At 43.0% G+C, this 27507-nt stretch overlaps 1 protein-coding gene across 10 annotated transcripts in view; it reads right to left on the reverse strand.

The window, feature by feature from the left end:
- Positions 1 to 27507, reverse strand: part of NUDT22 (nudix hydrolase 22) — a 319740-nt gene that overhangs the window by 165022 nt on the left and 127211 nt on the right. For 4 of the 10 annotated variants that reach the window (XM_056527201.1, XM_056527202.1, XM_056527198.1 and 1 more), the window contains exons 4-5: positions 10627 to 10724; positions 4750 to 4843 (exon numbers count right to left, since the gene is read on the reverse strand). In XM_056527201.1, coding sequence (XP_056383176.1) covers positions 4750 to 4843; positions 10627 to 10724 — 192 coding nt within the window. The other 6 variants (XR_008845332.1, XR_008845333.1, XR_008845336.1 and 3 more) reach the window with 3 other exon arrangements.

Here is a 27507-nt window from a genome sequence, read left to right on the forward strand (position 1 = left end):
AAAACACTTGTTGTATACTTGTTTCCACCAGAGTTCTCCTTTATAGGAACATATACCAGTACTTCCTCCACCGCCTCCTCCAGATGTCACACCTGCGAGGGAATATGTTCCTGGCGAAGGGATCCACCCAATCCATGGATTTCCTAATGTTCTCCCTAAGTCAGCCAACACTCATCTGTTTGCCTCCAGCACCTGGTCCAGCCAACATTAGTCAACACGCCAGTTCCCACTCTATCTCCGTTGGCTCCTGCTTATGTACCTGCTCCCAGAGTGCCAGCAATAACTCCAGCTTCTCCAGTTCAAGTACCAGCAGTCCCGATTCCAGCAACTCCTGAACAAATTCCAGCTCCCTGTGTTTGCCGAAGAAGAGCCTGCTGAAGTTTCAGAAGTTCCGTCAGTTCCTAATTCTGTTGGTGCTGTGCAGATGCCAAAGGTCCACACAAGGCCAAATACCTGCCAGGTATAGAGAATAAACATACCTTTATATATAAAAATTATCTGTATATATCATAGTAATGCCTAGTCAGTATAGCATAATTACTTCCAATATCATTTCGTGTACAGATAGTCAGTAATGTACATAGCATCTATTATGTATCTAACAGTCAAATGTCACATGTCTAGTCAGGAATGTAGCTAACTAGGCTATATATTTACTCCACATCAGTCAACAAATGTCTAATGTCTATTGAGTTATGTCCATCGTGTACAGGATGTTCTTGTGGCCAGAGAGTTCTTCTGGAGGTGTAAGTAACACATACCATGGCAGAGCTACTGTGTATATAGGTAACATTCTTACATGTTGTCAAAAAAATGTGTATTTACTAGTCTAATGCTATGGGGAGAAGTAGCTATAACCGAAGGTCCCGATTAGCATAGCCATTCGGGTAGAAAGCCTCCGGCAGCCCGATCCGAGCTCATCATTATTTTCCAGCAAGCAGTTATGAGCAAAATAAAACATGTAAGGACGTTAATTGCAATGCCACATGGACTCTTTCCCCAGTTCACCAGCCCTGTGAAGGACATTAATTCAAATGCCCCAGGAACTGTTTCTACTGTTGTTATCAGGCCTCCGTGGCCACTTCATATGCCCTCCAGGACTGTGCGGCAAGAACGGCTGTCGTTAAGAGGGGAAGTTTGTGGTGGCCCAGTACAGGAGTTGCACCCCTGTACCCTTGCTGCCCTGTCAGGCAGACTATTTCAGTGACCCCTGGGCCTCCCCTTCACCTATGTTCCATAAATGGTTAATAAGTGTCTATGTTAATGTGTATATATTGTTATGTACCTTTAAATACTGTTCTCATGTGTTGTAACCAAGGAAGGTACCAGTGATCAGGTGACTATAGGGTGACCTATGGGTCCCCTCCAGAGTCTCCCCCATATAATCCCTGGGTGGAGCTAGTTCAGTCTCTGAGTTTTTGCTGAGTACAGTGAGGTCAAGTCCTGAGAGAGAGTGTCTGGTGTCCTAAGGAGGCCTAAAGCCTACCACGCAGCCACAAGTCCCCTACCCCACAGGTGAACATCAAAACCTGGTAAGCTACATACGGGGTGAAGTCTGTGAAGTCAGTCTAGTCAAGTCAGTCAAGATCAGTCTGTATACAGTCAGTGTGGTCCTGCAGCAAATTGTCCAAATCCACTAAAAGTCCCAGCGAGCCCTAAGGTCTCTGAAGTCACTGGTCAACTCCTTGGGCCTAACTTAGCTGGCAAGACTATTACACCTGTCTACCTCAGTAAAGCTGCCGTTTTCCGTAACTTGGCATCGGAGTCATTATTTGCCCCTGCGCCTAGCCCAGGATCCATAGTTACATAGTTAGTACGGTCGAAAAAAGACATATGTCCATCAAGTTCAACCAGGGAATTAAGGGGTAGGGGTGTGGCGCGATATTGGGGAAGGGATGGGATTTTATATTTCTTCATAAGCATTAATGTTATTTTGTTCCAGGAATGTATCTAATCCTGTTTTAAAGCTGTTAATTGTTCCTGCTGTGACCAGTTCCTGAGGTAGACCGTTCCATAAATTCACAGTCCTCACGGTAAAGAAGGCGTGTCGCCCCTTGAGACTAAACTTTTTCTTCTCCAGACAGAGGGAGTGCCCCCTCGTCCTTTGGGGGGGTTTAACCTGGAACAGTTTTTCTCCATATTTTTTGTATGGGCCATTAATATACCTATATACGTTTATCATATCCCCCCTTAAACGTCTCTTCTCAAGACTAAACAATTGTAATTCCTTTAATCGCTCCTCATAGCTAAGATGATCCATGCCCCATATTAGTTTAGTCGCGCGTCTCTGCACCCTTTCCAACTCTGCAGTGTCCCTTTTATGGACAGGTGCCCAAAACTGAACAGCATATTCCAGGTGAGACCGTACCAATGCTTTATAAAGGGGGAGTATTATGTCCCTGTCCCTCAAGTCCATGCCTCTTTTGATACATGACAATATCCTGCCGGCCTTGGAAGCAGCAGCCTGACATTGCATGCTATTCTGTAGTCTGTGATCTACAAGTACACCCAGATCCTTCTCTACCAGTGACTCTGCCAGTTTAATTCCCCCTAAGACATACGACGCATGCAGGTTATTAGTACCCAGATGCATAACTTTACATTTATCCACATTGAACCTCATTTGCCAAGTGGATGCCCAGACACTTAGTCTATCCAAGTCATCTTGTAACTTATGCACATCCTCTATAGACTGTACCGTGCTACAAAGCTTGGTGTCATCTGCAAAGATAGAAACAGAGCTGTTAATACCATCCTCTATATCATTGATAAATAAATTAAACAACAGCGGGCCCAGTACTGAACCTTGGGGTACACCACTAATTACTGGGGACCTATCAGAGTACGAATCATTGACCACCACTCTCTGGGTACGATCCATGAGCCAGTGTTCAATCCAGTTACAAACCAAAATTTCCAAACCCAAAGACCTTAACTTACCTGTCAGACGTCTGAGGGACAGTATCAAATGCTTTAGCAAAATCCAGAAACACTATATCCACAGCCATTCCTCTGTCAAGGCTTCTACTCACCTCTTCATAAAAGAAAATTAGATTGGTTTGACAACTTCTATCCTTAGTAAACCAATGCTGGCTATCACTTATAATACAATTATCCCGTATGTATTCCTGTATGTAATCCCTTATAAGTCCTTCAAACAATTTACCCACAATGCACGTTAAACTTACCGGTCTATAGTTTCCTGGGGAAGACCTAGAGCCCTTTTTGAAGATTGGCACCACATTCGCCTTGCGCCAGTCCCTTGGCACAATACCAGACACCAGAGAATCTCTAAATATCATGAACAGGGGTACAGATATTACTGAACTTACCTCTCTAAGAACTCTTGGGTGCAATCCATCTGGCCCTGGAGATTTGCTTACATTTATATCACTTAACTTACCTTGTACCATCTCTACATTAAGCCAGTTCAGTACATTACATGATGTGTTACCAGCACTGACCTGGCCAATGTCAGCTCCTTTTTCCATAGTGTATACAGAACTAAAGAACCCATTCAGTAGCTCCGCTTTCTCTTGATCGCCTGTGACAACCTCCCCATTATCATTATTAAGGGGTCCTACATGCTCTGTCCTTGGTATTTTTGCATTTATATATCTAAAAAAATATTTAGGATTCGTTTTGCTTTCTTTGGCCACCTGTCTCTCGTTTAGAATTTTTGCTGTTTTTATTACATTTTTACAGATTTTATTAAGCTCTTTGTACTGTTTAAATGTTATAGCTGACCCATCAGATTTGTATTTTTTGAAGGCTATTTTTTTTGTTGTTTATTGCTCTTTTAACATCATTTGTCAGCCATGTAGGATTTAGTTTTAATCGTTTATATTTGTCCCCCTCTGGTATATATTTAGCTGTATAGTTATATATTTAGCTGCATAGATCCGGCGGTATACCTTCGGGTGGTGTTGATAAACCACGCCCAGGCATCACGAACACAAGACGTTAATGCCATGCGGCCCTAGGGTAATAACATCTGACCTCACCACATATATATTAAATAACGGTAATCCCTGGGGTCTAGGGGAACCATCTGCAGCTCTGCAATGTAATTGCGGGCTGCAGATGAGTTGCTGGGGAAGAATCGGGACTTACCCATCCGTCCCGATGCTCCGTGGATCGGTGAATGCTTAAGGCTGCCCTATGCAGCCCTTAGCAATTGGGCACCAAAAACATAGATCAATGTAATGCAATAGCATTACATTGTTCTATGCAAGCCATCTACTGATGGCTTATAATAGGCCCCTAAGGGTGTCAAAAAAAAAGTTAAAAAAACTTTTTTTTAAATATATACCCAATAAAAGTTTCAATGATTCCCCTTTTCTCATTTTCAAATAAAACACTGTAAAAAAAAAAAAAATAAACAAACATATTTGGTATCGCCGCATGTGCCATTATCCAAAATATAAAATTATGATGTTCCTGATCATGCACAGTGAATGGCATTAACGCAAAAAAAATTCAAAACACCTATTAAAACAAAACAAAAATGATCCAAGTTTGGAATCATTAGAATCGTATTGACCCATAGAATAAATATAGCATGTCAGATTTACTGTATTGTGAATGCTGAAAAATGCTTTTCACTCTTGGACCCAGGCAGCACAATGTCTTGGGCTTGCTCTGTGCCCACCAATCCTCCGAACATATAGGATGCAGTGCAAGTGTAGAGCTGCCTCTGCAGCATAGTACACAATAATATACCTAAAGCACACACCAAACTTACGGTACCTCTTTTTCAAGAAAAATGATTTCTGTTGATTCGTGTGCTTCTGGGCCACCCTCCAGATACCTTTCTCTCACCTCTTCTGAAATCAGGCTGCACCTGAGAACAAGCAGCATAAAAGTCATCCAATAGAAATATTCAAAGGTAATAGAAACAATGTTAGGGTGGGTTCACACCACGATTTTTCTATACGGTTTCGGCATACAGTTTCATAAATAAAAACTTATGCAACCATACAGAAATATGTGCCCATAGATTTTCCATTCAAAACCGTATGCACCATAATGTAAACGGTTATGTTTGTTTTTCAAAATATACGGTTTTTTACTTTTTTTTTTTGGACAGAAAACCGTGGCCTACCAAAGTTTTTGTATATACCTACAAAGGGACCCCCAATAATGAAAGCAAAAACAAGTAGTATGGTACAATTGTGACAATCTTTATTGAAAATTCATGATAAACAGAAAACAATAAACCCCAATGACACCCATAAAAAACACATGACAAAAGACAGTTAAATTACAGGGGGGGAGTGATGCCGGTGATCAGCTATACATAAATTAGGATTCCCAAAATGGGTTATCCGTATAATACACCACAGAAAATATGTATGTATGTAATCCAATTCATATATGTACACTTTAGTATATTCAATCCAATATATAATTTGGAGACACACTCTGGGGGTAGGGATAGGGGTGGTAAACACGGTATATAAAGAAATTAGCAGCTAATGATGATTACAATGTAAACATTAACCTAATGTAGTAGCTATGAATGGATGGAAAGTACTAGATGCAATAGATAGCACAGACCACGGACCATAATTGTCACTAAATCATAGCCACAATAACTAAAACCCCAGAAAGTGTCCCATATAGTAACAATGTAATTAACCACTTAAGGACCTAGGGCGTATGGATACGCCTTGACGTCCTGGTACTTAAGGACCCAGGGCGTATCCATACGCCCTGGGCGTGGCGGGGACCGGACCGGGGTGACTGCTGATATCTATCAGCAGGCACCCCGCGCAAATGCCCAGGGGGGTCATCAGCGCAATCGGCGCACTTGCGATTTGCTCCGATTCCAGGTCATACGGGTCTATGGTGACCCAGTGACCCGGAATATAAGGGGAATCGCGGTTGTCTAAGACACCCAAGATCCCCCTGTAGGCATAGGAGTGAGGTGGCAGGGGTGCCACCCCTCCTATCCCTGCTATTGGTCTGCTATTGGTTGTCAGAAGTGACGACCAATAGCAGATCGGGAGGCGGAGGGGTTAACTTTTGTTTTCCCCGTCCTGCCCACCCACAATAGGCGGGGCAGAACGGGGAAACGAAGGGGACCGAATGCCGACGTCCACTTACCGGTCCGGAGGCTGCGGGCGATGGTGATCGGCGGGCGGCATGTCATGCGGCAGAAGAGGACGGCTCCCTGGATCCTACGGAAGCCGGTAAATTGATTTGGAGGGCTACAGTCCGAGACTGTGGTCTCTAAACTTTAGCCCTGCAGATGTTGCAAAACTACAACTCCCAGCATGCCCAGACAGCTGTTTGGGCATGCTGGAATATGTAGTTTTGCAACAGCTGGAGGGTACAGTTTGAGACCACTATACAATGGTCTCTAAACTACATCCCTCCAGATCTTGCAAAACTACAACTCCTAGCATGCCCACACAGCTGTTTGCTGTCTGGGCATGCTGGGGTTTGTAGTTTTGCAACATCTGGAGGTCCACAGTTTGGAGATCACTGTGCAGGGGTCTATAATCTGTAGCCCTACAGATGTTGCAAAACTGCAAATTCCAGCATGTCCAGACAGCAAACATGCTGTCTCGGCATGCTGGGAGTTGTAGTTGCGTACCTCCAGCTGTTGCAGAACTACATCTACCAGCATGCCCTTCGGTGGTCAGTAATGCTGGGAGTTATAGTTTTGAAACAGCTGGAGGTTTGCCCCCCCCCCCCCCCCCCCACCATGTGAATGTACAGGGTACATTCACACGGGCAGGTTTACAGTAAATTTCCTGCTTCAAGTTTGGGCTGCCGAAATTTTCGCCGCAGCGCAAACTCCTAGCGGAAAACTCACCGTAACCTGCCAGTGCGAACGTACCCTAGAAACACTACACTACACTACTACATAATAAAGGGTAAAACACTACAAAAACACCCCCTTACACTGTCCCCCCCAATAAAAATGAAAAACGTCTTGTACGGCAGTGTTTCCAAAACGGAGCCTCCAGCTGTTGCAAAACAACAACTCCCAGTATTTCTGGACAGCCACTGACTGTCCAGGCATGCTGGGAGTTTAGCAACAGCTGGAGGCACCCTGTTTGGGAATCACTGGCGTAGAATACCCCTATGTCCACCCCTATGCAATCCCTAATTTAGTCCTCAAATGCGCATGGTGCTCTCTCACTTCGGAGCCCTGTCGTATTTCAAGGAAACAGTTTAGGGCCACATATATGGGGTATTTCCATACTCGGGAGATATTGCACTACAAATTTTGGGGGGATTTTTCTCCTTTTACCCCTTATGAAAAGGAAAAGTTGGGGGCTACACCAGCCTGTTTGTGTAAAAAAGTAAAAAAAATTACACTAACATGCTGGTGTTGCACCATACTTTTTATTTTCACAAGTGGTAAAAGGAAAAAAAAGACCCCCAAAATTTGTAACGCAATTTCTCCTGAGTACGGAAATACCCCATATGTGAACGTAAAATGCTCTGCGGACGCACAACAAGGCTCAGGAGTGAGAGCGCACCATGTACATTTGAGGCCTAAATTGGTGATTTGCACAGGGGGGGCTGATTTTACAGCGGTTCTGACATAAACGCAAAAAAATAAATACCCATATGTGACGCCATTTTGGAAACTACACCCCTCACGGAACGTGACAAGGGGTATAGTCAGCCTTAAAACCCCACAGGTGTTTGACAAATTTTCATTAAATTTGGATGGGAAAATGAGAAAAAAAAATGTTTTCACTAAAATGCTGGTGTTACCCTAAATTTTTCATTTTCACAAGGGAAAATAGGAAAAAAGCCCCACAAAATTTTTAACCCCATCTCTTCAGAGTAAGAACATACCCCATATGTGAATGTAAAGTGCTCTGCTGGCGCACTACAATGCTCAGAAGAGAAGGAGTGCCATTGGGATTTTGAAGAGAAAATTTGTCTGGAATTGAAGGCCACGTGTGTTTACAAAGCCCCCATAGTGCCAGAACAATGGACCCCCCACTTGTGACCCCAGTTTGGAAACTACATCCCTCATGTAATGTAATAAGGGGTACAGTGAGAATTTACGCCCACAGGTGTCTGACAGATTTTTGGAACAGTGGTCTGTGAAAATGAAAAATTACATTTTTCATTTGCACAGCCCACTGTTCCAAAGATCTGTCAAACGCCAGTGGGTGTAAATACTCACTGCACCCCTTATTAAATTCTGTGAGGGGTATAGTTTTAAAAATGGGGTCATATGTGGGGGGGGGTCCACTGTTCTGGCACCACGGGGGCTTTGTAAATGCACATGACCCCTGACTACCTTTCCAAATGAATTCTCTTTCCAAAAGCTCAATGGCGCTCCTCCTCTTCTGAGCATTGTAGCTCGCCAGCAGAGCACTTGACGTCCACACATGGGGTACTTCCATACTCAGAGGAAATGGGGTTAAACATTTTAGGGGTAATTTTCTCCAATTACCCCTTGTAAAAATGTAAAATTTAGGGAAAAAACAGCATTTTAGTAAAAAAAAATTTTTTTTTCATTTACACATCCAACTTTAACAAAAAGTCGTCAAACACTTGTGGGTAGTTAAGGCTCACTGTACCCCTTGTTATGTTCATGAAGGGGTGTAGTTTCCAAAATAGTATGCCATGTGGGTATTTTTTGCTGTTCTGGCACATAGGGGCTTCCTAAATGTGACATGCCCCCCAAAAACCATGTCAGAAAAACTCACTCTCCAAAATCCCATTGTCGCTCCTTCCCTTCTGAGTCCTCTACTGCGCCCGCCGAACACTTGACATACACATATGAGGTATTTCCTTACTTGAGAGAAATTGGGTTACAAATTTTGGGGGGGCTTTTTCTCCTATTACCACTTGTAAAAATTCAAAAACTGGGTCTACAAGAACATGCGAGTGTAAAAAAATGAAGATTTTGAATTTTCTCCTTCACTTTGCTGCTATTCCTGTGAAACACCTAAAGGGTTAACACACTTACTGAATGTTATTTTGGATACTTTGAGGGCTGCAGTTTTTATAATTGGGTAATTTGTGGGGTATTTCTAATATGAAGGCCCTTCAAATCCACTTCAAATCTGAACTGGTCCCTGAAAAATTCCGATTTTGAAAATTTTGTGAAAAATTGGAAAATTGCTGCTGAACTTTGAAGCCCTCTGATGTCTTCCAAAAGTAAAAACATGTCAACTTTATGATGCAAACATAAAGTAGACATATTGTATATGTGAATCAATCTAGAATTTATTTGGAATATCCATTTTCCTTATAAGCAGAGAGCTTCAAAGTAAAAAAAATGCAAAATTTTCAATTTTTTCATCAAATTTTGGAATTTTTCACCAAGAAATTATACAAGTATCGACTAAATTTTACCACTGCTATAAAGTAGAATATGTCACGAAAAAACAATCTCGGAATCAGAATGAAAGGTAAAAGCATCCCAGAGTTATTAATGCTTGAAGTGACAGTGGTCAGATGTTCAAAAAATGGCCGGGTCCTTAAGGTATATTTGGGCTGGGTCCTTAAGGGGTTAATAAGAACAGTTATGCCTCATAAAGTGTCCAATGCAAAACAAAGTGCAAATGTGCTTTATGAGGAATAACTGTTCTTATTAATTACATTCTGTTACTATATGGGACACTTTCTGGGGTTTTAGTTACTGTGGCTATGATTTAGTGACAATTATGGTCCGTGGTCTGTGCTATCAACTTGTAGATCTATTGCATTTAACACTTTCCATCCATTCATAGCTGCTACATTAGGTTAATGTTTACATTGTAATCATCATTAGCTGCTAATTTCTTCATATACCGTGTTTACCACCCCTATTCCTACCCCCAGAGTGTGTCTCCAAATTATATATTATATATTGGATTGAATATACTAAAGTGTACATATATGAATTGGATTACATACATACATATTTTCTGTGGTGCATTATACGTATAGCCCATTTTGGGAATCCTAATTTATGTATAGCTGATCACCGGCATCACTCCCCCCCCCCCTGTAATTTTAACTGTCTTTTGTCATGTGTTTTTTATGGGTGTCATTGGTCATTGGGGTTTCTCGTTTTCTGTTTATCATGAATTTTCAATAAAGATTGTCACAAATGGACCCCCAATAATGAAAGCAAAAGCAATTAGTAGGGTACTTACTAATTGCTTTTGCTTTCATTATTGGGGGTCCATTTGTAGGTATATACATTTATTGTTTAGGATTTCCATTATACACAAAAATGTGTTTATTTGATTCTATTTTTGTAGGTTCAGTAACACGGTTTTTGGTCCGGGTGAAAAACTGTATGTTTTTTGAAATCATGGGAGTCAATGGGAACCGTACTCCGGTTTTCACCATACGGTTTTTGACTTTGCACAGTTTTTTTCTTGGAATTTCAATCAAACAAGTGAAACTTTATTCATAATGGAGTGGAAAGTTAAAAACGTATACGTTTTTTTCTTAAAAAACGGATGCAACCAGACATTTTTCAAACTGTATACGGTTTTCAACCGTATACAGATAAAAATGTGTACATACGTTTTGATACAGTTAATTCAGGTTTTGAGGAATCCATTTTTTTTAAATCAAAAACCTGATATGGACCTGTATTGCAAAAACGTGGTGTGAAACCAAACTTAACTGTGTTCATTCTGTGCTTACTTGACATAGAACTCAGCACTAGGTCGTCCTGCACTGGTGTGATTACAAGCAATACCCAGAAGAAGAGGATCACTAAGGGTAGACACAGGTAAATTGACCTAAAAAAGAAAAAAAAATACATATACAGCATGAACATATTATATTACCATAAAATGTACGGCACAACAAATATTATTTGCGTGCCAAAATTTATAAGAATACTGCAAATTTGCAACTTTTGGAGGATTTGGTTTTTAAGCAGTGCTCCTTATAGTAAAAAGTGATACACTGGCCCTGATTTACTAAGAGTGGAGTGTTTATTCTTGAATGATTTCAATATCACTTGTCTTTTTTTTCAGGCTTATTTACTATTCTGTCGCACATTTCGTTTTTTTTGTGTCGCATGTTTTTTTGTGTCGCACTAGTCAATTGTGGTGCACAAACTCTGAGCTACAGAAATTAGTTGTGTGAGTCAAAATGGTTTCGACTTTGTTTAAAAATGTTTCCATAAATCAAAAGTATTCATGTGTTATAATTTTTCAAACATTACAACAATTATCCTTGTTTATCAGCTTGGGTGTTAAATTAATTTAAACCTAATATTGCAAATGTGTTAAAAGGAAAAAAATTATACATTATCACAAAAGCATTCAATATTTTATTCATAAAAGTGTTCAACGGTACAAAATGTTTTCAGGTTAGAAAACAAGTTACTTTCACACAAAACACAATGGTAAACAGTCCCTTGTTAGAAATCACTCCATTTTTGGAATTTCACTTGGCCTCTTGGCTGTCTGCTATTGTTTGAGGTAAACTCACACTTTTTCTCAAGTGATTTTGGAAGTACTCCGAGTATTTCTTGGTTCTTGTCAGTAAAACGCCCATTTTTGCATAAAACATGCCCGTTTCAGAGTGTCGAATGTGCGACTAAAATTTGGGCGCAGTAACCAAGAAAAAGAGTCGGATGGACTTTAGTAAATGAGGGCCATTAACTTTATTCTGCAGGTTAAAGGGGTATTCCAGGAAAAAAAACTTTTTTATATATATCAACTGGCTCCAGAAAGTTAAACAGATTTGTAAATGACTTCTATTAAAAAATCTTAATCCTTTCAGTACTTATGAGCTTCTGAAGTTTAGGTTGTTCTTTACTGTCTAAGTAATCTCTGATGACACGTGTCTCAGGAACCGCCCAGTTTAGAAGAGGTTTGCTATGGGAATTTGCTTCTAAACTGGGCGTTTCCCGAGACAGGTGTCATCAGAGAGGATTTAGACAGAAAAGAACAACCTTAACTTCAGAAGCTCATAAGTACTGAAAGGATTAAGATTTTTTTAATAGAAGTAATTTACAAATCTGTTTAACTTTCTGGAACCAGTTGATATATAAAAAAAAGTTTTTTCCTGGAATACCCCTTTAAGGTGGGTTCTTTTCTGTCTAAATCCTCTCTGATGACAACTGTCTCGGGAAACACCCAGTTTAGAAGAGGTTTGCTATGGGGATTTGCTTCTAAACTGGGAATTTCCCGAGACAGGTGTCATCAGAGAGGATTTAGACAGAAAAGAACAACCTTAACTTCAGAAGCTCATAAGTACTGAAAGGATTAAGATTTTTTTAATAGAAGTAATTTACAAATCTGTTTAACTTTCTGGAGCCAGTTTTTTTTTTCCTGGAATGCCCCTTTAATGCAATTAAAATGATACCCTATTTATATAGTTTTTCTATTATTGTACAATTTTTGAAAAAATGCAAATTTTTTTTTTTTACAAAATTGGTAGGCATAAAATTGTCATTTAACTTTTTTTTATTTTTCCGTATACAGGGATGTATGAGGGCTCATTTTTTTGTGCCGTGATCTGTAGTTTTTTATCGGTACCATTTTCGTTTTGATGGTATTTTTTGATCGCTTTAACATTTTTTCCAATATGATGTGATTAAAAATCTGTATTCATGGTGTTTGGTATTTTTTTTACGTTTACACTGTTTATCATGCAGGATCATTTATGCATGCGGCAATACCAAATATGTTAATGTTAATAAAAAATATGTTAATTTTAAAATGGGAAAATAAGGAAAATGTGAAACTTTTTTTTTATTGTACACTTTTTATGGGGACTTTTATATGCAATGCCTATGGAATGCAATGCAATGCAATGCCTATGGCTAAGCCAGGCTACATCATTGAATTGGCGATCTAGCGGCAGGAGGCAGGTAAGGGGACCCTCCTCCACCATTTTGGCTCATGGAACCCCCGCAATGACATCATGGGGGTTCTGTGAGCTCCACTGAGCTGCCGGCATCTTCCACTTTATCGCATTGATCACAGCATCTAAAGGGTTAAATTCTGGTCAGCGGTGGGATCGCCGCTGCCTGGCATAGGCAGTGAGTGTGAGGCTAATGATACTAGTCGACACTCACTGCTCTGAAGTGAACGCAGCTTCTGCGCTGGCTTCAAAGCCTCTTAAGGATTCAGAGCGTACAGGTACGCGCTTGATACTTAACCTGTTGGGGACTGAGGGTGTATGAATACGCCCTCACATCCTGGTACTTAAGGACGGAGGGCGTACCTGTACGCCCTCCTCATTTCCGATCACCGCTGCTCGCCGATCGGACCGGGATGACTGCTGATATCTATCAGCAGGCATTCCCTGGCAATGAATAGGGGGGGTCCTGAGACCCCTCCCATGTCGGCGATCACGGCAAATTGCAGGTCAATTCAGACCTGCAATTTGCCACGATCCGGGCCAATCGATTCACTGATGACCCGATCGCCCGGAAAATAAGAATGATCGGAGCGGATCAGAGACAGCTCCGACCATCCTAAAGGATAGGAGCGAGGTGGCAGTGTTGCCAGCCCCTCCTATCCCCTGCCATTGGTCGGTCAGGCTGATGACCAATGGCAGGAGGGGGCGGGGGGGTTAGTGTTCATTTCCACTGCTCCGCCCACCGATCGAAGTCGGAGAAGAGTGGGGGGGGGGGAACACAGGCGGCGAGGGGGAGGGGCATGGCCCGGCTTACCGGACCGACGGCGGCGGCATCCTGGAGGAGCGGCGTCATCATCGGAGCGGTGGCCTGAAAGTGCGGCGGTGGAGACCACTTTACGGTGGTCTCCAAAGTGTAGCCCTACAGATGTTGCAAAAGTACAATTCCCAGCATGGCCACACAGTCAGGAATGCTGGGCCTGTAGTTCTGCAATATCTGGCCCTTCATATGTTGCAGAACTACAACTCCCAGCATGCCTGGACAGTCTAGGCATGCTTGGAGTTGTAGTTTTGAAACATCTGGAGGGCTACAGTTTGGAGACCACTACTTAGCGGGCTCCAAACTGTTCTTCCCCTGTTGTTGCATAACTACAACTCCTAGCATGGCCAGACTGTCCCGGCATGCTGGGAGTTGTAGTTCTGCAACATCTGAAGGGCCAGATATTGCAGAACCACATGCCCAGCATCCCTGACTGTCTGGCCATGCTGGGAATTGTAGTTTTGCAACAGCTGTAGGCTCACTGGTTGGGAAACACTGAGCTAGAGTCTGTTTCCTAACTCAGTGTTCCCAACCCATGTCCCTCCAGCTGTTGCAAAACTACAACTCCCAGAATGCACTGACAGACCGTACATGCTGGGAGTTGCAGTTTTGCAACAGCTGGAGCCACACAGGTTGGAATCACTGAGCTAGAGTGTGTTTTCTAACTCAGTGGTTCCCCACCAGTGTGCCCACAGCTGTTGTAAAACTACAACTCCCAGCATGTACGGTCTGTCAGTGCATTCTGGTAGTTGTCATTTTGCCACAGCTGAAGGTTTGGGGTGTCTCCCCCCCATGTGAATGTAAAGGGTACATTCACAAGGGCGGGTTTACAGTGGGTTTCCTTCTACAAGTTTGAGCTGCGGCAAATATTCCACCGCAGCTCAAACTCCCAGCGGAAAACTTACTGTGAACCCAACCGTGTGAAGGTACCCTAAAAACACTACAGTACACTAACAAATAATAAAAAGTAAAACACTACATATACACCCCCTTACACGTCCCCCCCCCCCAAATAAAAATGAAAAACGTCTCATACGCCAGTGTTTCCTAAACGGAGCCTCCAGCTGTTGCAAAACCACAACTCCCAGTATTGCCGGACAGCCATAGTCTGTCCTGGCAGGCTGGGAGTCTTGCAACAGCTGGAGGCACCCTGTTTGGGAAACACTGCTGTAAGGTTTTGGTGGAGACAAGCCCCATCCATGTAACCAGGTCCGCCCTTATTGCAAATTCCTTATTTAGGCCTCAAATGCGCATGGCGCTCTCTCACTTCAGAGCCCTGTCGTATTTCAAGTCAATAGTTTAGGGCCACATATGGGGTATTTCAGTACTTGGGAGAAATTGCGTTACAAATTTTGGGGGGGATTTTTCTCCTTTTACCCCTTATGAAAAGGTAAAGTTGGGGGCTACACCAGCCTGTTAGTGTAAAAAAAAATTAAATTTTTACACTAACATGCTGGTGTTGCCCCAATTTCTTCCAAGTACGGAAATACCCCATATGTGTATGTAAAATGCTCTGCGGATGAACTACATGGCTCAGGAGTGACAAAGCGCCATGCACATTTGAGGCCTAAATTGTTAATTTGCACAGGTGGTGGCTGATCATTACAGTGGTTCTGACATGAACGCAAAAAAAAGAACACCCACATGTGACCCCATTTTGGAAACTACACCCCTCACTGAATGTAACAAGGGGTATAGTGAAATGTAATTTTTCATTTGCACAGCCCACTGTTCCAAAGATCTGTCAAATGCCAGTGGGGTGTAAATGCTCACTGCACCCCTTATTAAATTATGTGAGGGGTGTAGTTTCCAAAATAGTATGGCATGTGTTTTTTTTTTTTGCTCTTCTGGCACCATAGGGGCTTCCTAAATGCGACATGCTCCCCAAAACCATTTCAGCGAAATTTTCTTTCAAAAAGCCCAATGTGACTCCTTCTCTTCTGAGCACTGTAGTTCGCCCGCAGAGCAATTTACGCCCTAACATGGGGTATTTCCATACTCAGAAGAGATGGGGGTTACAAATTTTGGGGGGCATTTTCTCCCATTACCCTTTGTAAAAATGGTAAATTTGGGAAAAGAAACTGCACTTTGGTGAAAACAATTTTTTTTTCATTTACACATCCGACTTTAACGAAAAGTCGTCAAATACCTGTGGGGTGTTAAGGCTCGCTGGACCCCTTGTTACTTGTCTTGAGGGGTGTCGTTTCCAAAATAGTATGCCATGTGTTTTATTTATTTTTATTTTTTTGCTGTTATGGCACCATAGGGGCTTCCTAAATGTGACATGCTCCTGAAAAAACATTTCAGAAAAATTCACTCTCCAAAATCCCATTGTTGCTCCTTTCTTTCTGAGCCCTCTACTGCGCCCGCCGAATACCTGACATACACATGAGGTATTTCCTTACCCGAGAGAAATTGGGTTACAATTTTTTTTTCCCTCCTATTACCCCTTGTAAAAATTCAAAAACTGGGTCTACAAGAACATGCGAGTGTAAAAAATGAAGATTTTAAATTTCCTTCTTCACTTTGCCGCTATTCCTATGAAACACCTAAGGGGTTAACACCCTTACTGAATGTCCTTTTGAATACTTTGAGGGGTGCAGTTTTTATAATGGGATCGTTTATGGGGTATTTCTAATATGAAGGCCCTTCAAATCCACTTCAAAACTGAACTGGTCCCTGAAAAATTCAGATTTTGAAAATTTTGTGAAAAATTAGAAAATTGCTGCTGAACTTTGAAGCCCTCTGATGTCTTCCAAAAGTAAAAACATGTCAACTTTATGATGCAAATATAAAGTAGACATATTTTATATGTGAATCAATATATAATTTATTTGGAATGTCTGTTTTCCTTACAAGCAGAGAGCTTCAAAGTTAGAAAAATGCTAAATTTTCAATTTTTTCATCAAATTTTGGAATTTTTCACCAAAAAAATGATGCAAGTATCGACACAAATTTACCACTAACATAAAGTAAAATATGTCACGAAAAAAAAATCTCGGAATCAGAATGAAAAGTAAAAGCATCCCAGAGTTATTAATGCTTAAAGTGACAGTGGTCAGATTTGCAAAAAATGCTCCCGTCCTTAGGGTTATAATGGGCTCCATCCCCCAAGGGGTTAAAGGGGTACTCCGGGGGAATTTTTTTTTTTAAAATCAGCTGGTGCCAGAAAGTTAAACAGATTTGTAAATGACTTCTATTAAAAAAAATCTTAATCCTTCCAGTACTTTTTATCAGCTGTATGCTACAGAGGAAATTATTTTCTTTTTGAATTTCTGTTTTGTCTTGTCCACAGTGCTCTCTGCTGACACCTGATGCCCGTATCAGGAACTGTCTAGAGCAGGAGAAAATCCCCATTGCAAACCTATGCTGCTCTGGAAAGTTCCTCAGACGGATAGAGGTGTCAGCAGAGAGCACTGTGGACAAGACAAAAAAAAAATTCAAAAAGAAAAGAATTTCCTCCGTAGCATACAGCTGCTAAAAAGTACTGGAAAAGTAAAGATTTTTTAGTAGAAGTAATTTACAAATCTTGATATCCGTGAAGAGAAATGAAAATATCGGGACTCACCAGTGTGGCTGCAGGGTTTTCTTTATTGAGACATACTCACATGCGGGGTACAGAAGAGAGGGGAGTGGGGGGGACAAGTGGTGGCGACCGAGCTCTAGTTTCGCACACTTGGTGTGCTTCGTCCGGCCATGACCCATACTGCCTGTGACTGCCTTATATACAAGTGAACCTAGTGCTTCACCTATCATGCACCTGAACATCTCTCACATGATCAGGTGACATGGTAGGGGGGAGGTGTGTTAAAAGCAAAGATAGTTAGAAGCATGCTGAGAGCTCCGTTTTGTCGTTTAACCCTATGTTGCCTGTGGCATTAGTTTTAATGATCCATAGTGTCTCCACTCGTAATAATTTCGATTCTATTCGTTCATACTTATTACATGACACTTTTTCTAAGCCTACAAAGCGTAGTACATCAGGGTTATTATTATGGGCTTCTCTTACGTGGGCCTGCAGACGGGACGCTCCTGGCTTTCCAGCGCGTATGGTATAAAAATGTTCCCTAATGCGCATCTGGAGCTGGCGTTTCGTCTGGCCTATGTAGAAGAAGCCACAGGGACATATTATAGCATAGACAACATTTTTCGTGCCACAGGTAATTAACTCTTTAATAGTATGAAAGACTGCTCCTAGCCTTACGTGTTTAGTTTCACAGCAATATCTGCATTGATTGCAGTTTTTACACTGGTGGGTACCTTTAGGTGTGATGTCACTAAGCCAGGTTTCTTTTTTCGCTGATGTATTGCTACTCTTAGATTTATTTCTTAATTTATCTCTTATGGTGAGGTTCTTTCTGTATGTTATACGCGGTTTGTTTTCTGCTCTTTTTTTCAAATCCTCATCGGCTTCCAATAGAAACCAGTTTCTACGTATAGCTCGCTCTATCACTGGATTCATAGGAGTGTTTTGGAATACAAAGGTGAATCTTTCTTTTAGATTTTCCAACTTATTAGGTGGATTTTTATTTTTAAGTAGATCTTCCCTCTTAGTTATCTCTACTTTATTTCTACCATAATTTATTACATCATCAGGATAGTTGCATTTTTTTAACCTTGTTACTAACTCGTTAGCCTGTATTACATAAGTATTACATATATTACACACTCCCCTCTCTTCTGTACCCCGCATGTGAGTATGTCTCAATAAAGAAGACCCTGCAGCCACACTGGTGAGTGCCGATATTTTCATTTCTCTTCACGGATATCATGAACTTTGCTTATTATAGTATCTGAGCACCACCAGAGGCATTACAGCTACACCAACTCCCACCTGCCATTCCTAATCCAGCACACTCACGCAGTGCCGCACTACCTCCTTTGGTCATTTACAAATCTGTTTAACTTTCTGGCACCAGGTGATTTAAAAAAAAAAAATGTTTTCCACCCGAGTACCACTTTAAGTACCAGGACGCAAAGGTATACCTGTTTGCCCTTCTTCCTTAACAGGTTAATTGGTTTTAGGATGAACATTGTAAGGGGGACTTCCCAAAACCTGTGTAGAGGGAAAGTCGACCAGTTGCCTCTTTTATTTTTGATAGGCCCTTTCAAAATGAAAAAAGCAAGCTAATTGGTTGCTATGGGCAATTTTTCCTCTGCACTGGTATGTAAACAAAAAAATCTCCCTCTGTTAGTTGAAACCATTGTATCTTGAAAGAAAAGCTGTATGGGAAACTGGTAAATTACCAAAGTCTTCAAAATGTCAACCCAAAATAAAAATAAAAAATAAATATGACAAGATAACCAATACATAAAAAGTAAGTCCTTTCATATAAAAGTCAGAAAAAGCTGCTAGAAGCAGGGGGGGGGGGGGGGGCTTGGCGCTGAACGGAATGGCAGCACACTGAGGACGCTCCTGCTCTGTCGGCCCCTAAATTAGCTTTATAACCTGCTGGTGTCCCTGCTTCACTATGGGGAGGATCTCCCTTCAGGCGAAGACTACTCCTCTGCTGGTGCCCGGCTGCTTTCTGAGGCTCCCGGAGGCATCCTGCGCTTTTTGCAGTCGCCTCCGGCCCCAACACCTTCCTTTCTGCCCGCCATTACGGGACCTGCACAGGGCCTGAGCTCCCGCTCTGGAGACCGTACCTCTCAGCACCCAGGTGTCCCTCCTCCCTGCTGCCACCGGGGATATCGAGGACCCTCAAAACAATAAGCAGGGGTATGACTTACAAATATAAAATGCAATTTATTGGTTATATTCTTATTAAAAGCAGACATATAACCCCTTAGACAACACAGAAAATATTCACCTGTGACCGCAAATGGGAATTAAATATTCACAGAGAATAGAAAACATAAAGTGAAAATGATAACATCCACCTCTTTGATGTATTGCACTTCAGATGGTCACTTTCTTAGTCTCCAGGTAGTGTGCACATATATTATATTATATTGCACTTATACTATATTGCACATTCCCTTAAGCCTATCACGTCAGTTCGGACCTTATGATGGGAGATATCATAATTGCAGGGACAGCTAATGTATCCTGTCCCTACTCTCCCTTTCTGTCGCTATCGTGTAGTGCAGGTATGGCCCTAGTGTCACCTTCCCCTTACTGTTTGGCACGTAACTGGGGCACTCGTCCTAGCATGGACGACCCCCGTGTCCCAGGACAGTTTCCCTATACTGGTACGGTCCTATTAAGTGTATACAGTATATGGAGAAAACAAAGTGCAAGTGCTCTGGAGCAAGTATAAGGTCTCAATTCATATCATAAAATAGAAAAGCCGCATGTAGTACAACATGACCTGATCTCCAATGCAGCGTTTTGCTTCTATACAGCTCGTCAGGGAGATCCGTTCTCAGGTCCATGCAGGGTGGGGTGGCAGTGGCAACTATTCTCCCCTTTCGCTGTCTTTTTAAACCTAAAGGCACTCCCCTTTACTGATACGTACCTCCGTGTCACAAGCGCATCGCCTTCAGAGTGGATGAGGGATTGCCCGGTTAGCTCCGCCCAGGCTTGTTCGCTGTCAGAGCGGAGATCGGGCCCTCCCCTCTCAGGCTGACATCCACTGACACGGAGGAGGGAGTATCTAAGTATTATCAATGGGACGATTGGAGCGTCCCAGGTCAGAGTTAGTTTGCAAGCGCTCCGAATATGAGGAAGCCGGCTCTCGGACATCTTAAGTGGTTTATTTCAAAAGTAGATAAAATGGGCCGTGAATCTTCATGGGCCATGCGTGATTTCCCTACGTTTAACGATACTGAAACCGGCAGCAACACAGTTGTATTACGATGACATATAGCAATGGGTAAATGAACCGGGTTTTAATTAGATATGGTTTGTTATGTGTTTTTATGATCAATAAATAAATATGCAGAAATAGAATTTGTTAGGCATGTTAGCAAAAATTTCTAAAAAAGTAGTTATACATGTTTACAAGATACTAGTTCATTACAGGTATAAGCACAGAATTTCCAACTGTCCTCATTAGTACTACTGAGCACTTAATTCTATTAGGCAACCCTGCATGTATCCTTTTAGTCTAAATTGGCAATAGCCATTATAAAAATTATATCTTTTAGTTAGCAACAATATCTTCTATAGATATAAAGACATATAGAACAACTCCCTTTTGCATTAACCATATAGTCTTTTAACAATGGAGCAGACAACCATTGGTATCATATAATTTTTTCATAGAGTATAATACAATCCCGTATATATTAAAGTACCATTAATCCCCTATAGTCACGCCTGCCTAAGGGTATCCTCTAGCTTATTAATACTTAAGACCCTGCTGCCTATTCGTATCACAACATAGGGTTAAATGAAGCATGAAAAGCTTAGTGTTTCATTCAGGCCCACGGGAGTAGATGAGTTCAGTCTAAAAATCCATTTGCATTCGGTTTGCAAAAGTCTGACATCCCAATTGCCCCCTCGTGGGCCTTTTGGTACAGTTTGTATCCCCATGAATTTTACAGTGTTGGGATTACCACCATGTACTTGATGAATATGTCTCTTGAGAGACGTATCGCTCTCATTCAAAATGTCATTGTAGTGATCCCTGATTCTTCAGCGCCATTCACATAATCCATGGGGCAAGGGCATTGTGATAGGTATATGACCCCTGAACTTTTACAATTAATAAAGTCCATGATCTTATACTCTTTCCCATCCGAAGAGCCCCTAAAGGTTTTACCAGTCGTAATGGACGAGCAGGCCACACAGGATCTGCACCTAAAGGTGCCATTTGGTTTTCTGTCCAACCAGGTTCCGGACCCCCTTTTGGGGGTCAGATGGCTATGTACCATCAGATCCCTAAGGCTGGGGCCTTTTCTGAATGTCATTTGTGGACATTCACCTATAGCGTCTTTGATGTTCTCATCTGCCTGCAAAATGTCCCAATATTTTTCAAGTATGGACCTAACCTCATAATGCCCACTGTCAGAGGTCCCAATTACTCGAATAACATCAACCTCTTCCGAAGGTGTCTATTTTGGGACAAGGAGATCCCTCCTTCTGCGGGTGAATGCGGCATCAAACGCGCTACGCAAGATATTATCTGGGTACCCTCTATTATGGAAACGTGACCTCAGATCTTGTGCTTGTTTAAGAAACTCAGCTGTCCCTGAGCAATTGCGCCTTAGGCGCAAATACTGGCCCCGCGAGATACCTTTTTTCAGGGCCAATGGGTAGGAACTTTCCAACCTTAATAAGCCGTTAGTGAATGTCGGCTTCCTGTATACTGAGGTCTCAATGTTTCCATTCCTTCCTTTTGTTATCAAAACATCCAGGAAGGGCAATTTGCATGGATTCCATTCACATGTGAACCGTAAGTTCAAGTTATTTTGGTTCAACATGCTCAAAAAGTCCTCAAACTCTCCACAAAAAGAAGACGTCATCTATATACCTCAGCCACATGGATAGATGTTTATGCCACGGGCTGAGGTCTTCTCCAAAGACCATCCTTTCCTCCCACCAACCCAGAAGCAAGTTGGCATACGTGGGGGCACAGGGGCTCCCCATCGCGGTGCCCCTGAGTTGGTAGAGTAGGTGGCCATTGAAGAGAAAAAAGTTATGCATCAAACTGAACTCCAAGAGTTCCATGATGAAGTCATTATGGGGTCCTAGATGTATATCCCTGGTGGACAGGTAAGATCTTACTGCCTGCAGTCCAAGATCATGTCTGATGGACCTATAACAGGGCTTCCACATCGATGGATGCAAAGATGGTATCCGCGTCCATCAATATACCATCGAGTTTTAGTAGGAGGTCTGCTGTGTTCCGTATGTATGAAGGGAGAGATAAAACGAATGGGCGTAATATTCTGTCCAGATAGACTCCAACGTTTTGAGTTAGACTTCCCACTCCTGATACTATGGGTCTCCCTTTAAGTGGGCAGAGCCCCTTATGTATCTTCGGGAGCGAGTAAAACGTTGGAGTCACATGATGTTCCGGACATAAGAAAGAAGCCTCATTCTCATCCACAAGCTGATTCTCCAGAGCCCTGGAGATAATAGCCTGAAGCTTGTGTGCAAAGACCCTTGTTGGGTTCTCTTCCAACTTACGGTAAGTGTCTTGATCATTCAGTATATTAAGACACATACGGGTATATTGATCCAGATCCAGGACCACCACATTGCTACCCTTATCTGAGGGTTTTATGATAATGTCCTCATTGGTAGAGAGTTCCTTTAGAGCTCTGCGTTCCCCAGATGAGAGGTTGTCCCAGAACTTAGGCTTCTTCTGGCCTAGTTCTTTAAGTTCCTTTGTTACCAAAGTCTCAAAAATGTCAATGTTGAGGCACTCTGATATGGGAGGTGACCTAGTGCTCTTATTTCTGAGATTGGTAAATGGAGCTTTATTTTTTATCTTGTGAGTTTTCATATCGGGGACCCCATCCCCTCTGCTGCTGCCTACCTCCGCTGCTCCAACATCATCTGGGGCTCTGGACCAGCCATTACTGCATAGCGCTGCTGCGCAGCCCCCGGAGCCTCCATCCACCGCTGCTATGTTGGCCGTGCGCTCTCCTGTTCTTCAGCTCCCGGACCCGATGGTGAGTGAAACCTCTGGCTCCCCGGCTTTTACAGCTGGAGCCTGTTTCCCTACTCTGCTGCCCCCACAAGTGACTTCCTCCCCCTCCTCAGGGACCGGACCCTCCATCTTGGGCCTCATTAGTGAGGGGCTTGCCAACTCCCCACAAAGGCCCTCTATTACCTGCAGCTCCTCCATACTGTTCAGCCTCCCTCTCACCCGGGTCCCCCCTCCTGGGGAGTGGGGCTACATTCATCTGGGCACTTCATGCAAGACGGGTCCACCCCTCCCCCAACAGTGCCCCCTCTCTCCACCCCGCTGGACCCTCTGGCTGCTTGCTGCTCTACCTCCTGCTCACCCAACCCGCAAAGGCTCAGACAGGTCTCTGTGATGTCTTCAGGCACCCCTCGCCTGTCTCCTCAGGGGCCATCTTGCCCCCAACCTGAGCCTGTGATGCCTGCTCAACCGGAGGCAGCCCCAATATCCTGGGACGACCTCTGAGATTCTGATATTCCCTGCTCGGGCCTTTCCGTGCCCTCCTAAGCTCTGCTTGACCTAAGCCCGCTGCTCTCCCAAATTCCAACTAAGGAGGACTTCCAGTCGCTCATTGCTCAAAAGTCAAAAGATACCTGTCGGGCAGAAATGTTGTCATTGCGCCAGGATCTCCAGCATGTTTCAGACCGGGTGGAGGGCTTGGAGGATGCTCATGATACAACCAGAGCATATCTCTCTCAGCTCCAAACTACACTTGCCTCTCAAACTGACTTCCTCAGTGATCTACATGCCCACATTGAGGACTTGGACAATAGGGAGAGGCGTAATAATATCAGGGTGTGTGGAATGCCGGAGGCTACCCTTTAGGAGGATCTCTTCATCACCTTGGTGGCCATCTTCAACCTTATCCTTGGGGAGACCTCTTCTCATAAGATTAAACTGGACAGGGCTCATCGGGCACTCCGACCCAAGTCTACTCTGGGTACTCCACGAGATGTCATCTGCTGTGTGCACGATTTTGAAGTCAAGGAGGCTATCATGGCCAAAGCTAGATCTCTGTGAAACTTTGATTTTGATGGGGCGCCTATTCAACTATATCAGGACTTATCTTGGCTGACTCTTTGGAAACGACGGATGCTCCAACCCCTCCTGGCGGTCCTCCGCTCTCACAATGTGCCTTAATGATGGAATTTCCAGTTTTCTTTACAATCCCGTAGAGGTTAATGCTCTGCTGTTTTGCGTTCCTATTCTGTTCTTCAGGCCTTCTGCTCAACCTTGGAGTTGCCAGTGCCACAGCTGGTTGACTGGGACTTGAATCCTCAACCTCCTCCTCTGCCGCCAGTGTGGCAACCTGTCCGGTCCCGTCAGTCTGGCTCCCAGAGAAAATCCCCCTCCCATGTCTCGAGAGCCCATTCCTGGGCTCCCCCTGAGATGTCGTTGAGACTCTATGTCCTCCCCCTGCTGCTCTTCGTTTAGATGTTTCCTGACTGAAGTGGGGCTGTCTCTCCTTGCAGATTGCATTTTGTTTTTGCATATTCTTATTGTTATCGTGATGTTGCATCCTTTGGTCACCAACGGTTTAGTTTTACACTTGTGTTCATTTGCTGTGGCCTCGGAGTTGGGTGCCTACCTTTTTGGTGTTTGTTCTCTGGTGGTGAACTCCCATGTCCCCTCTCGAGGTCATAGCAATGGACCGCCCGTGCTTTGGTTCACGGTCCACTCTGGTGGTCTTGGCCTCCACATTGGCTCCTTGGTCAATGGTTCTCTCATTTGTACTGTGTTGTTTCTTGTTTGTTTCTTGTTGTCCTGTCGGTTTGTTGTCCGTCTGTTTGCCCTTGTGTTTCCCTTTGTTCCCTCTCCTTTCTTGTCCTTTTCTCACTTTAGGTTGCTCCTCCTGGCTCCTCTCCTTCGGAACCGGGCTCTGAGGCTGATGTTTTTCAGCCCCACAGGGACTCTTCCGGACCTTTCTGTATGTTTCTTCATAGGCGCTTTTGCTTCCTTTTCTCTCCACCATGGTCAGGTGTGTCTCCTTGAATGTTAAAAGGGCTGAACTCCCCCTCTAAGAGGCGTCTGCTCCAAAGGGAGTTGGTTGCGCTGCGTGTTGACATAGTTTTTCTTCAGGAGATGCACTTTGACCATTCTGGATCCTTTTAATTTCTCCACCATCTCTTTCCACAAACTTATTCTGCTGTCTCTGATAGGATAACAGCTGAGGTTGCTATTTTGGTATCAAGATCCTGCCCATTACAAGTCTCTTCCTCCTTTCTGGATCCCCAGGGGCGTTATGTGGTAATATTTATGCCTCTAACACCTCTCAAATCCCATTCTTACACAGAGTCCTGGCTAGGCTAAATAAATACCCCTCCTCTGCCTGGTTTTTAGGGGGAGACTTTAACCTTATCTTTTCTCCTTGTTTGGATAGCCATGCCCTCTTTGCTACTCCTCCTACCCCCACCCAATTGCGCTTGGCTTCCCTTTTCCAATGGGTTATACGGGACTCTTTGTGATATCCTGGTAGGTAGAAACGGCTGACCGGCACTGCTCTATCTCTCTCTGTATGGGTCGGAAGTGATTCGCAAGGGGGACTGCGTATGGAGGTGCTCAACTACTTGGAGATGCAGACTGTCCAAAATGATACAGGTAAAGAAAAAAGCGTAGTGGCACTCACCAGTTTGGTTACTTCATAGATTGCTTTATTCCGTAAGAAGGTGCATTCACAAGGGCGGCATCAGATCCGGCCGGACCGGGACGCCAGTGCGTTCGCTTGCTGGGTTACAATTGTTTCACGCTTGCGCGCTTCAACGGACCCTCCCTCTCACCGCTTCCCTCACCTGTATATGAACACCTACAGCAGGCGACGTCAGAGGTGGGAGGGATTACAACAAGCATCAGTTTAAAAACCAGTTACAAAAAACTACATTTAAAACCAACAATCAGTTACAAGAAAGTGCCCAAGTCTATTCTATCATTAAGACCTACATTATCCTGTGCCCGAGTTTTTAAGATCCAGCGGGCCTCTACTTCACGTAACTCTTTAACAATATTCACTCCTTTTCGCGGGGTTAACCGTTTGATCCCTGTAAATTTTAATACACTTGTGTTACCATCATGGTCTTTTTTAACGTGCTCAATCAGGCGCGGGGACCCTTTACCTGACCCTACAGACCAGACGTGCTCTCTGAAACGAGTGTTCATGGCACGTATGGTACTCCCAATATAGAACTTACCGCACGTACATATGATTGCGTACACCACATAACTGGTTCTGCAACATATGTACTCGGTTATCTCTTTGGTTACCCCGCCCACTGTCACATTTTTGCCAGAAGAGAACTGAGGGCACCATTTACATCTCTTGCATTGAAAATTACCTTTCACTGACATTTTCTTTAACCAATTTTCAGAACTCACTTCTTTAAACTTACTGCTGACCAATTCATCTTTTAAATTCTTCGTTCTTTTGAACGTCACTAGAGGTCTTTTTAGTCTGACATCTCCTATCTGTGGGTCTCTTTCGATCAAGCTCCAATTTTTTTGGATCGAACTTCTAATTAAATCAGACAAGGGGCTATATTTGAATGAAAAACAGAACTTTTCACTAGTTTTATCAGTATTGCTTTTTCTGTAATTTCTCTTATTCTTGCTACCCTTGAGCAGATCATTTCTAGTTACTTTTTTTGCTCTATCCAGCGCATCGCAGAGGACTTCCCTCGGGTATCCTCTTAGCGACAATCTTTGCATCAAAGCAGTAGCTTGTTCTTCGAATGCCTCTGGGGAGCTATTAATCCGTTTCAAACGCAACAGTTGTCCATAAGGAATAGCTTTTCTGGTGTGAACGGGGTGGTAGCTGTCAAAATGTAATATTGAGTTGGTTGCGGTTTCTTTTCGATAACCTTTAGTGACTAATTGACAGTTTTCTACCACCACCTTCACATCCAGAAACTCTAGTTCAGTGTCACTACATTTAGATGTGAAACGCATATTCAAGTCATTGCAATTTAGGCATGTCACAAATTCTTCGAAATCGGACTGTGTACCCTCCCACACCATAAAGATATCATCCACGAACCGTAGATAACATCGAATATGCTTTAAAAATTTGTTTTGTGTGGAGAATACAAATCTGTCCTCGAAATGGGCCAGGAACAAGTTAGCGAATGTACACGCTACTGGCGTGCCCATTGCTACTCCCCGTTTTTGTGCGAACCATTGCTCGCCAAACTTAAATACATTATTCCCTAGAACAAATGTAAGTGCTTCACAGACAAAGTGATCACTCTTGTCTGTATTTTCCAAGACTATCACTCTTGTCTGTATTTTCCAAGACTTTTCGGATGCACTCGGTTCCAT

Source organism: Hyla sarda, chromosome 6 (genome assembly GCF_029499605.1).
Source record: "Hyla sarda isolate aHylSar1 chromosome 6, aHylSar1.hap1, whole genome shotgun sequence".
NCBI lineage: Eukaryota > Metazoa > Chordata > Amphibia > Anura > Hylidae > Hyla > Hyla sarda.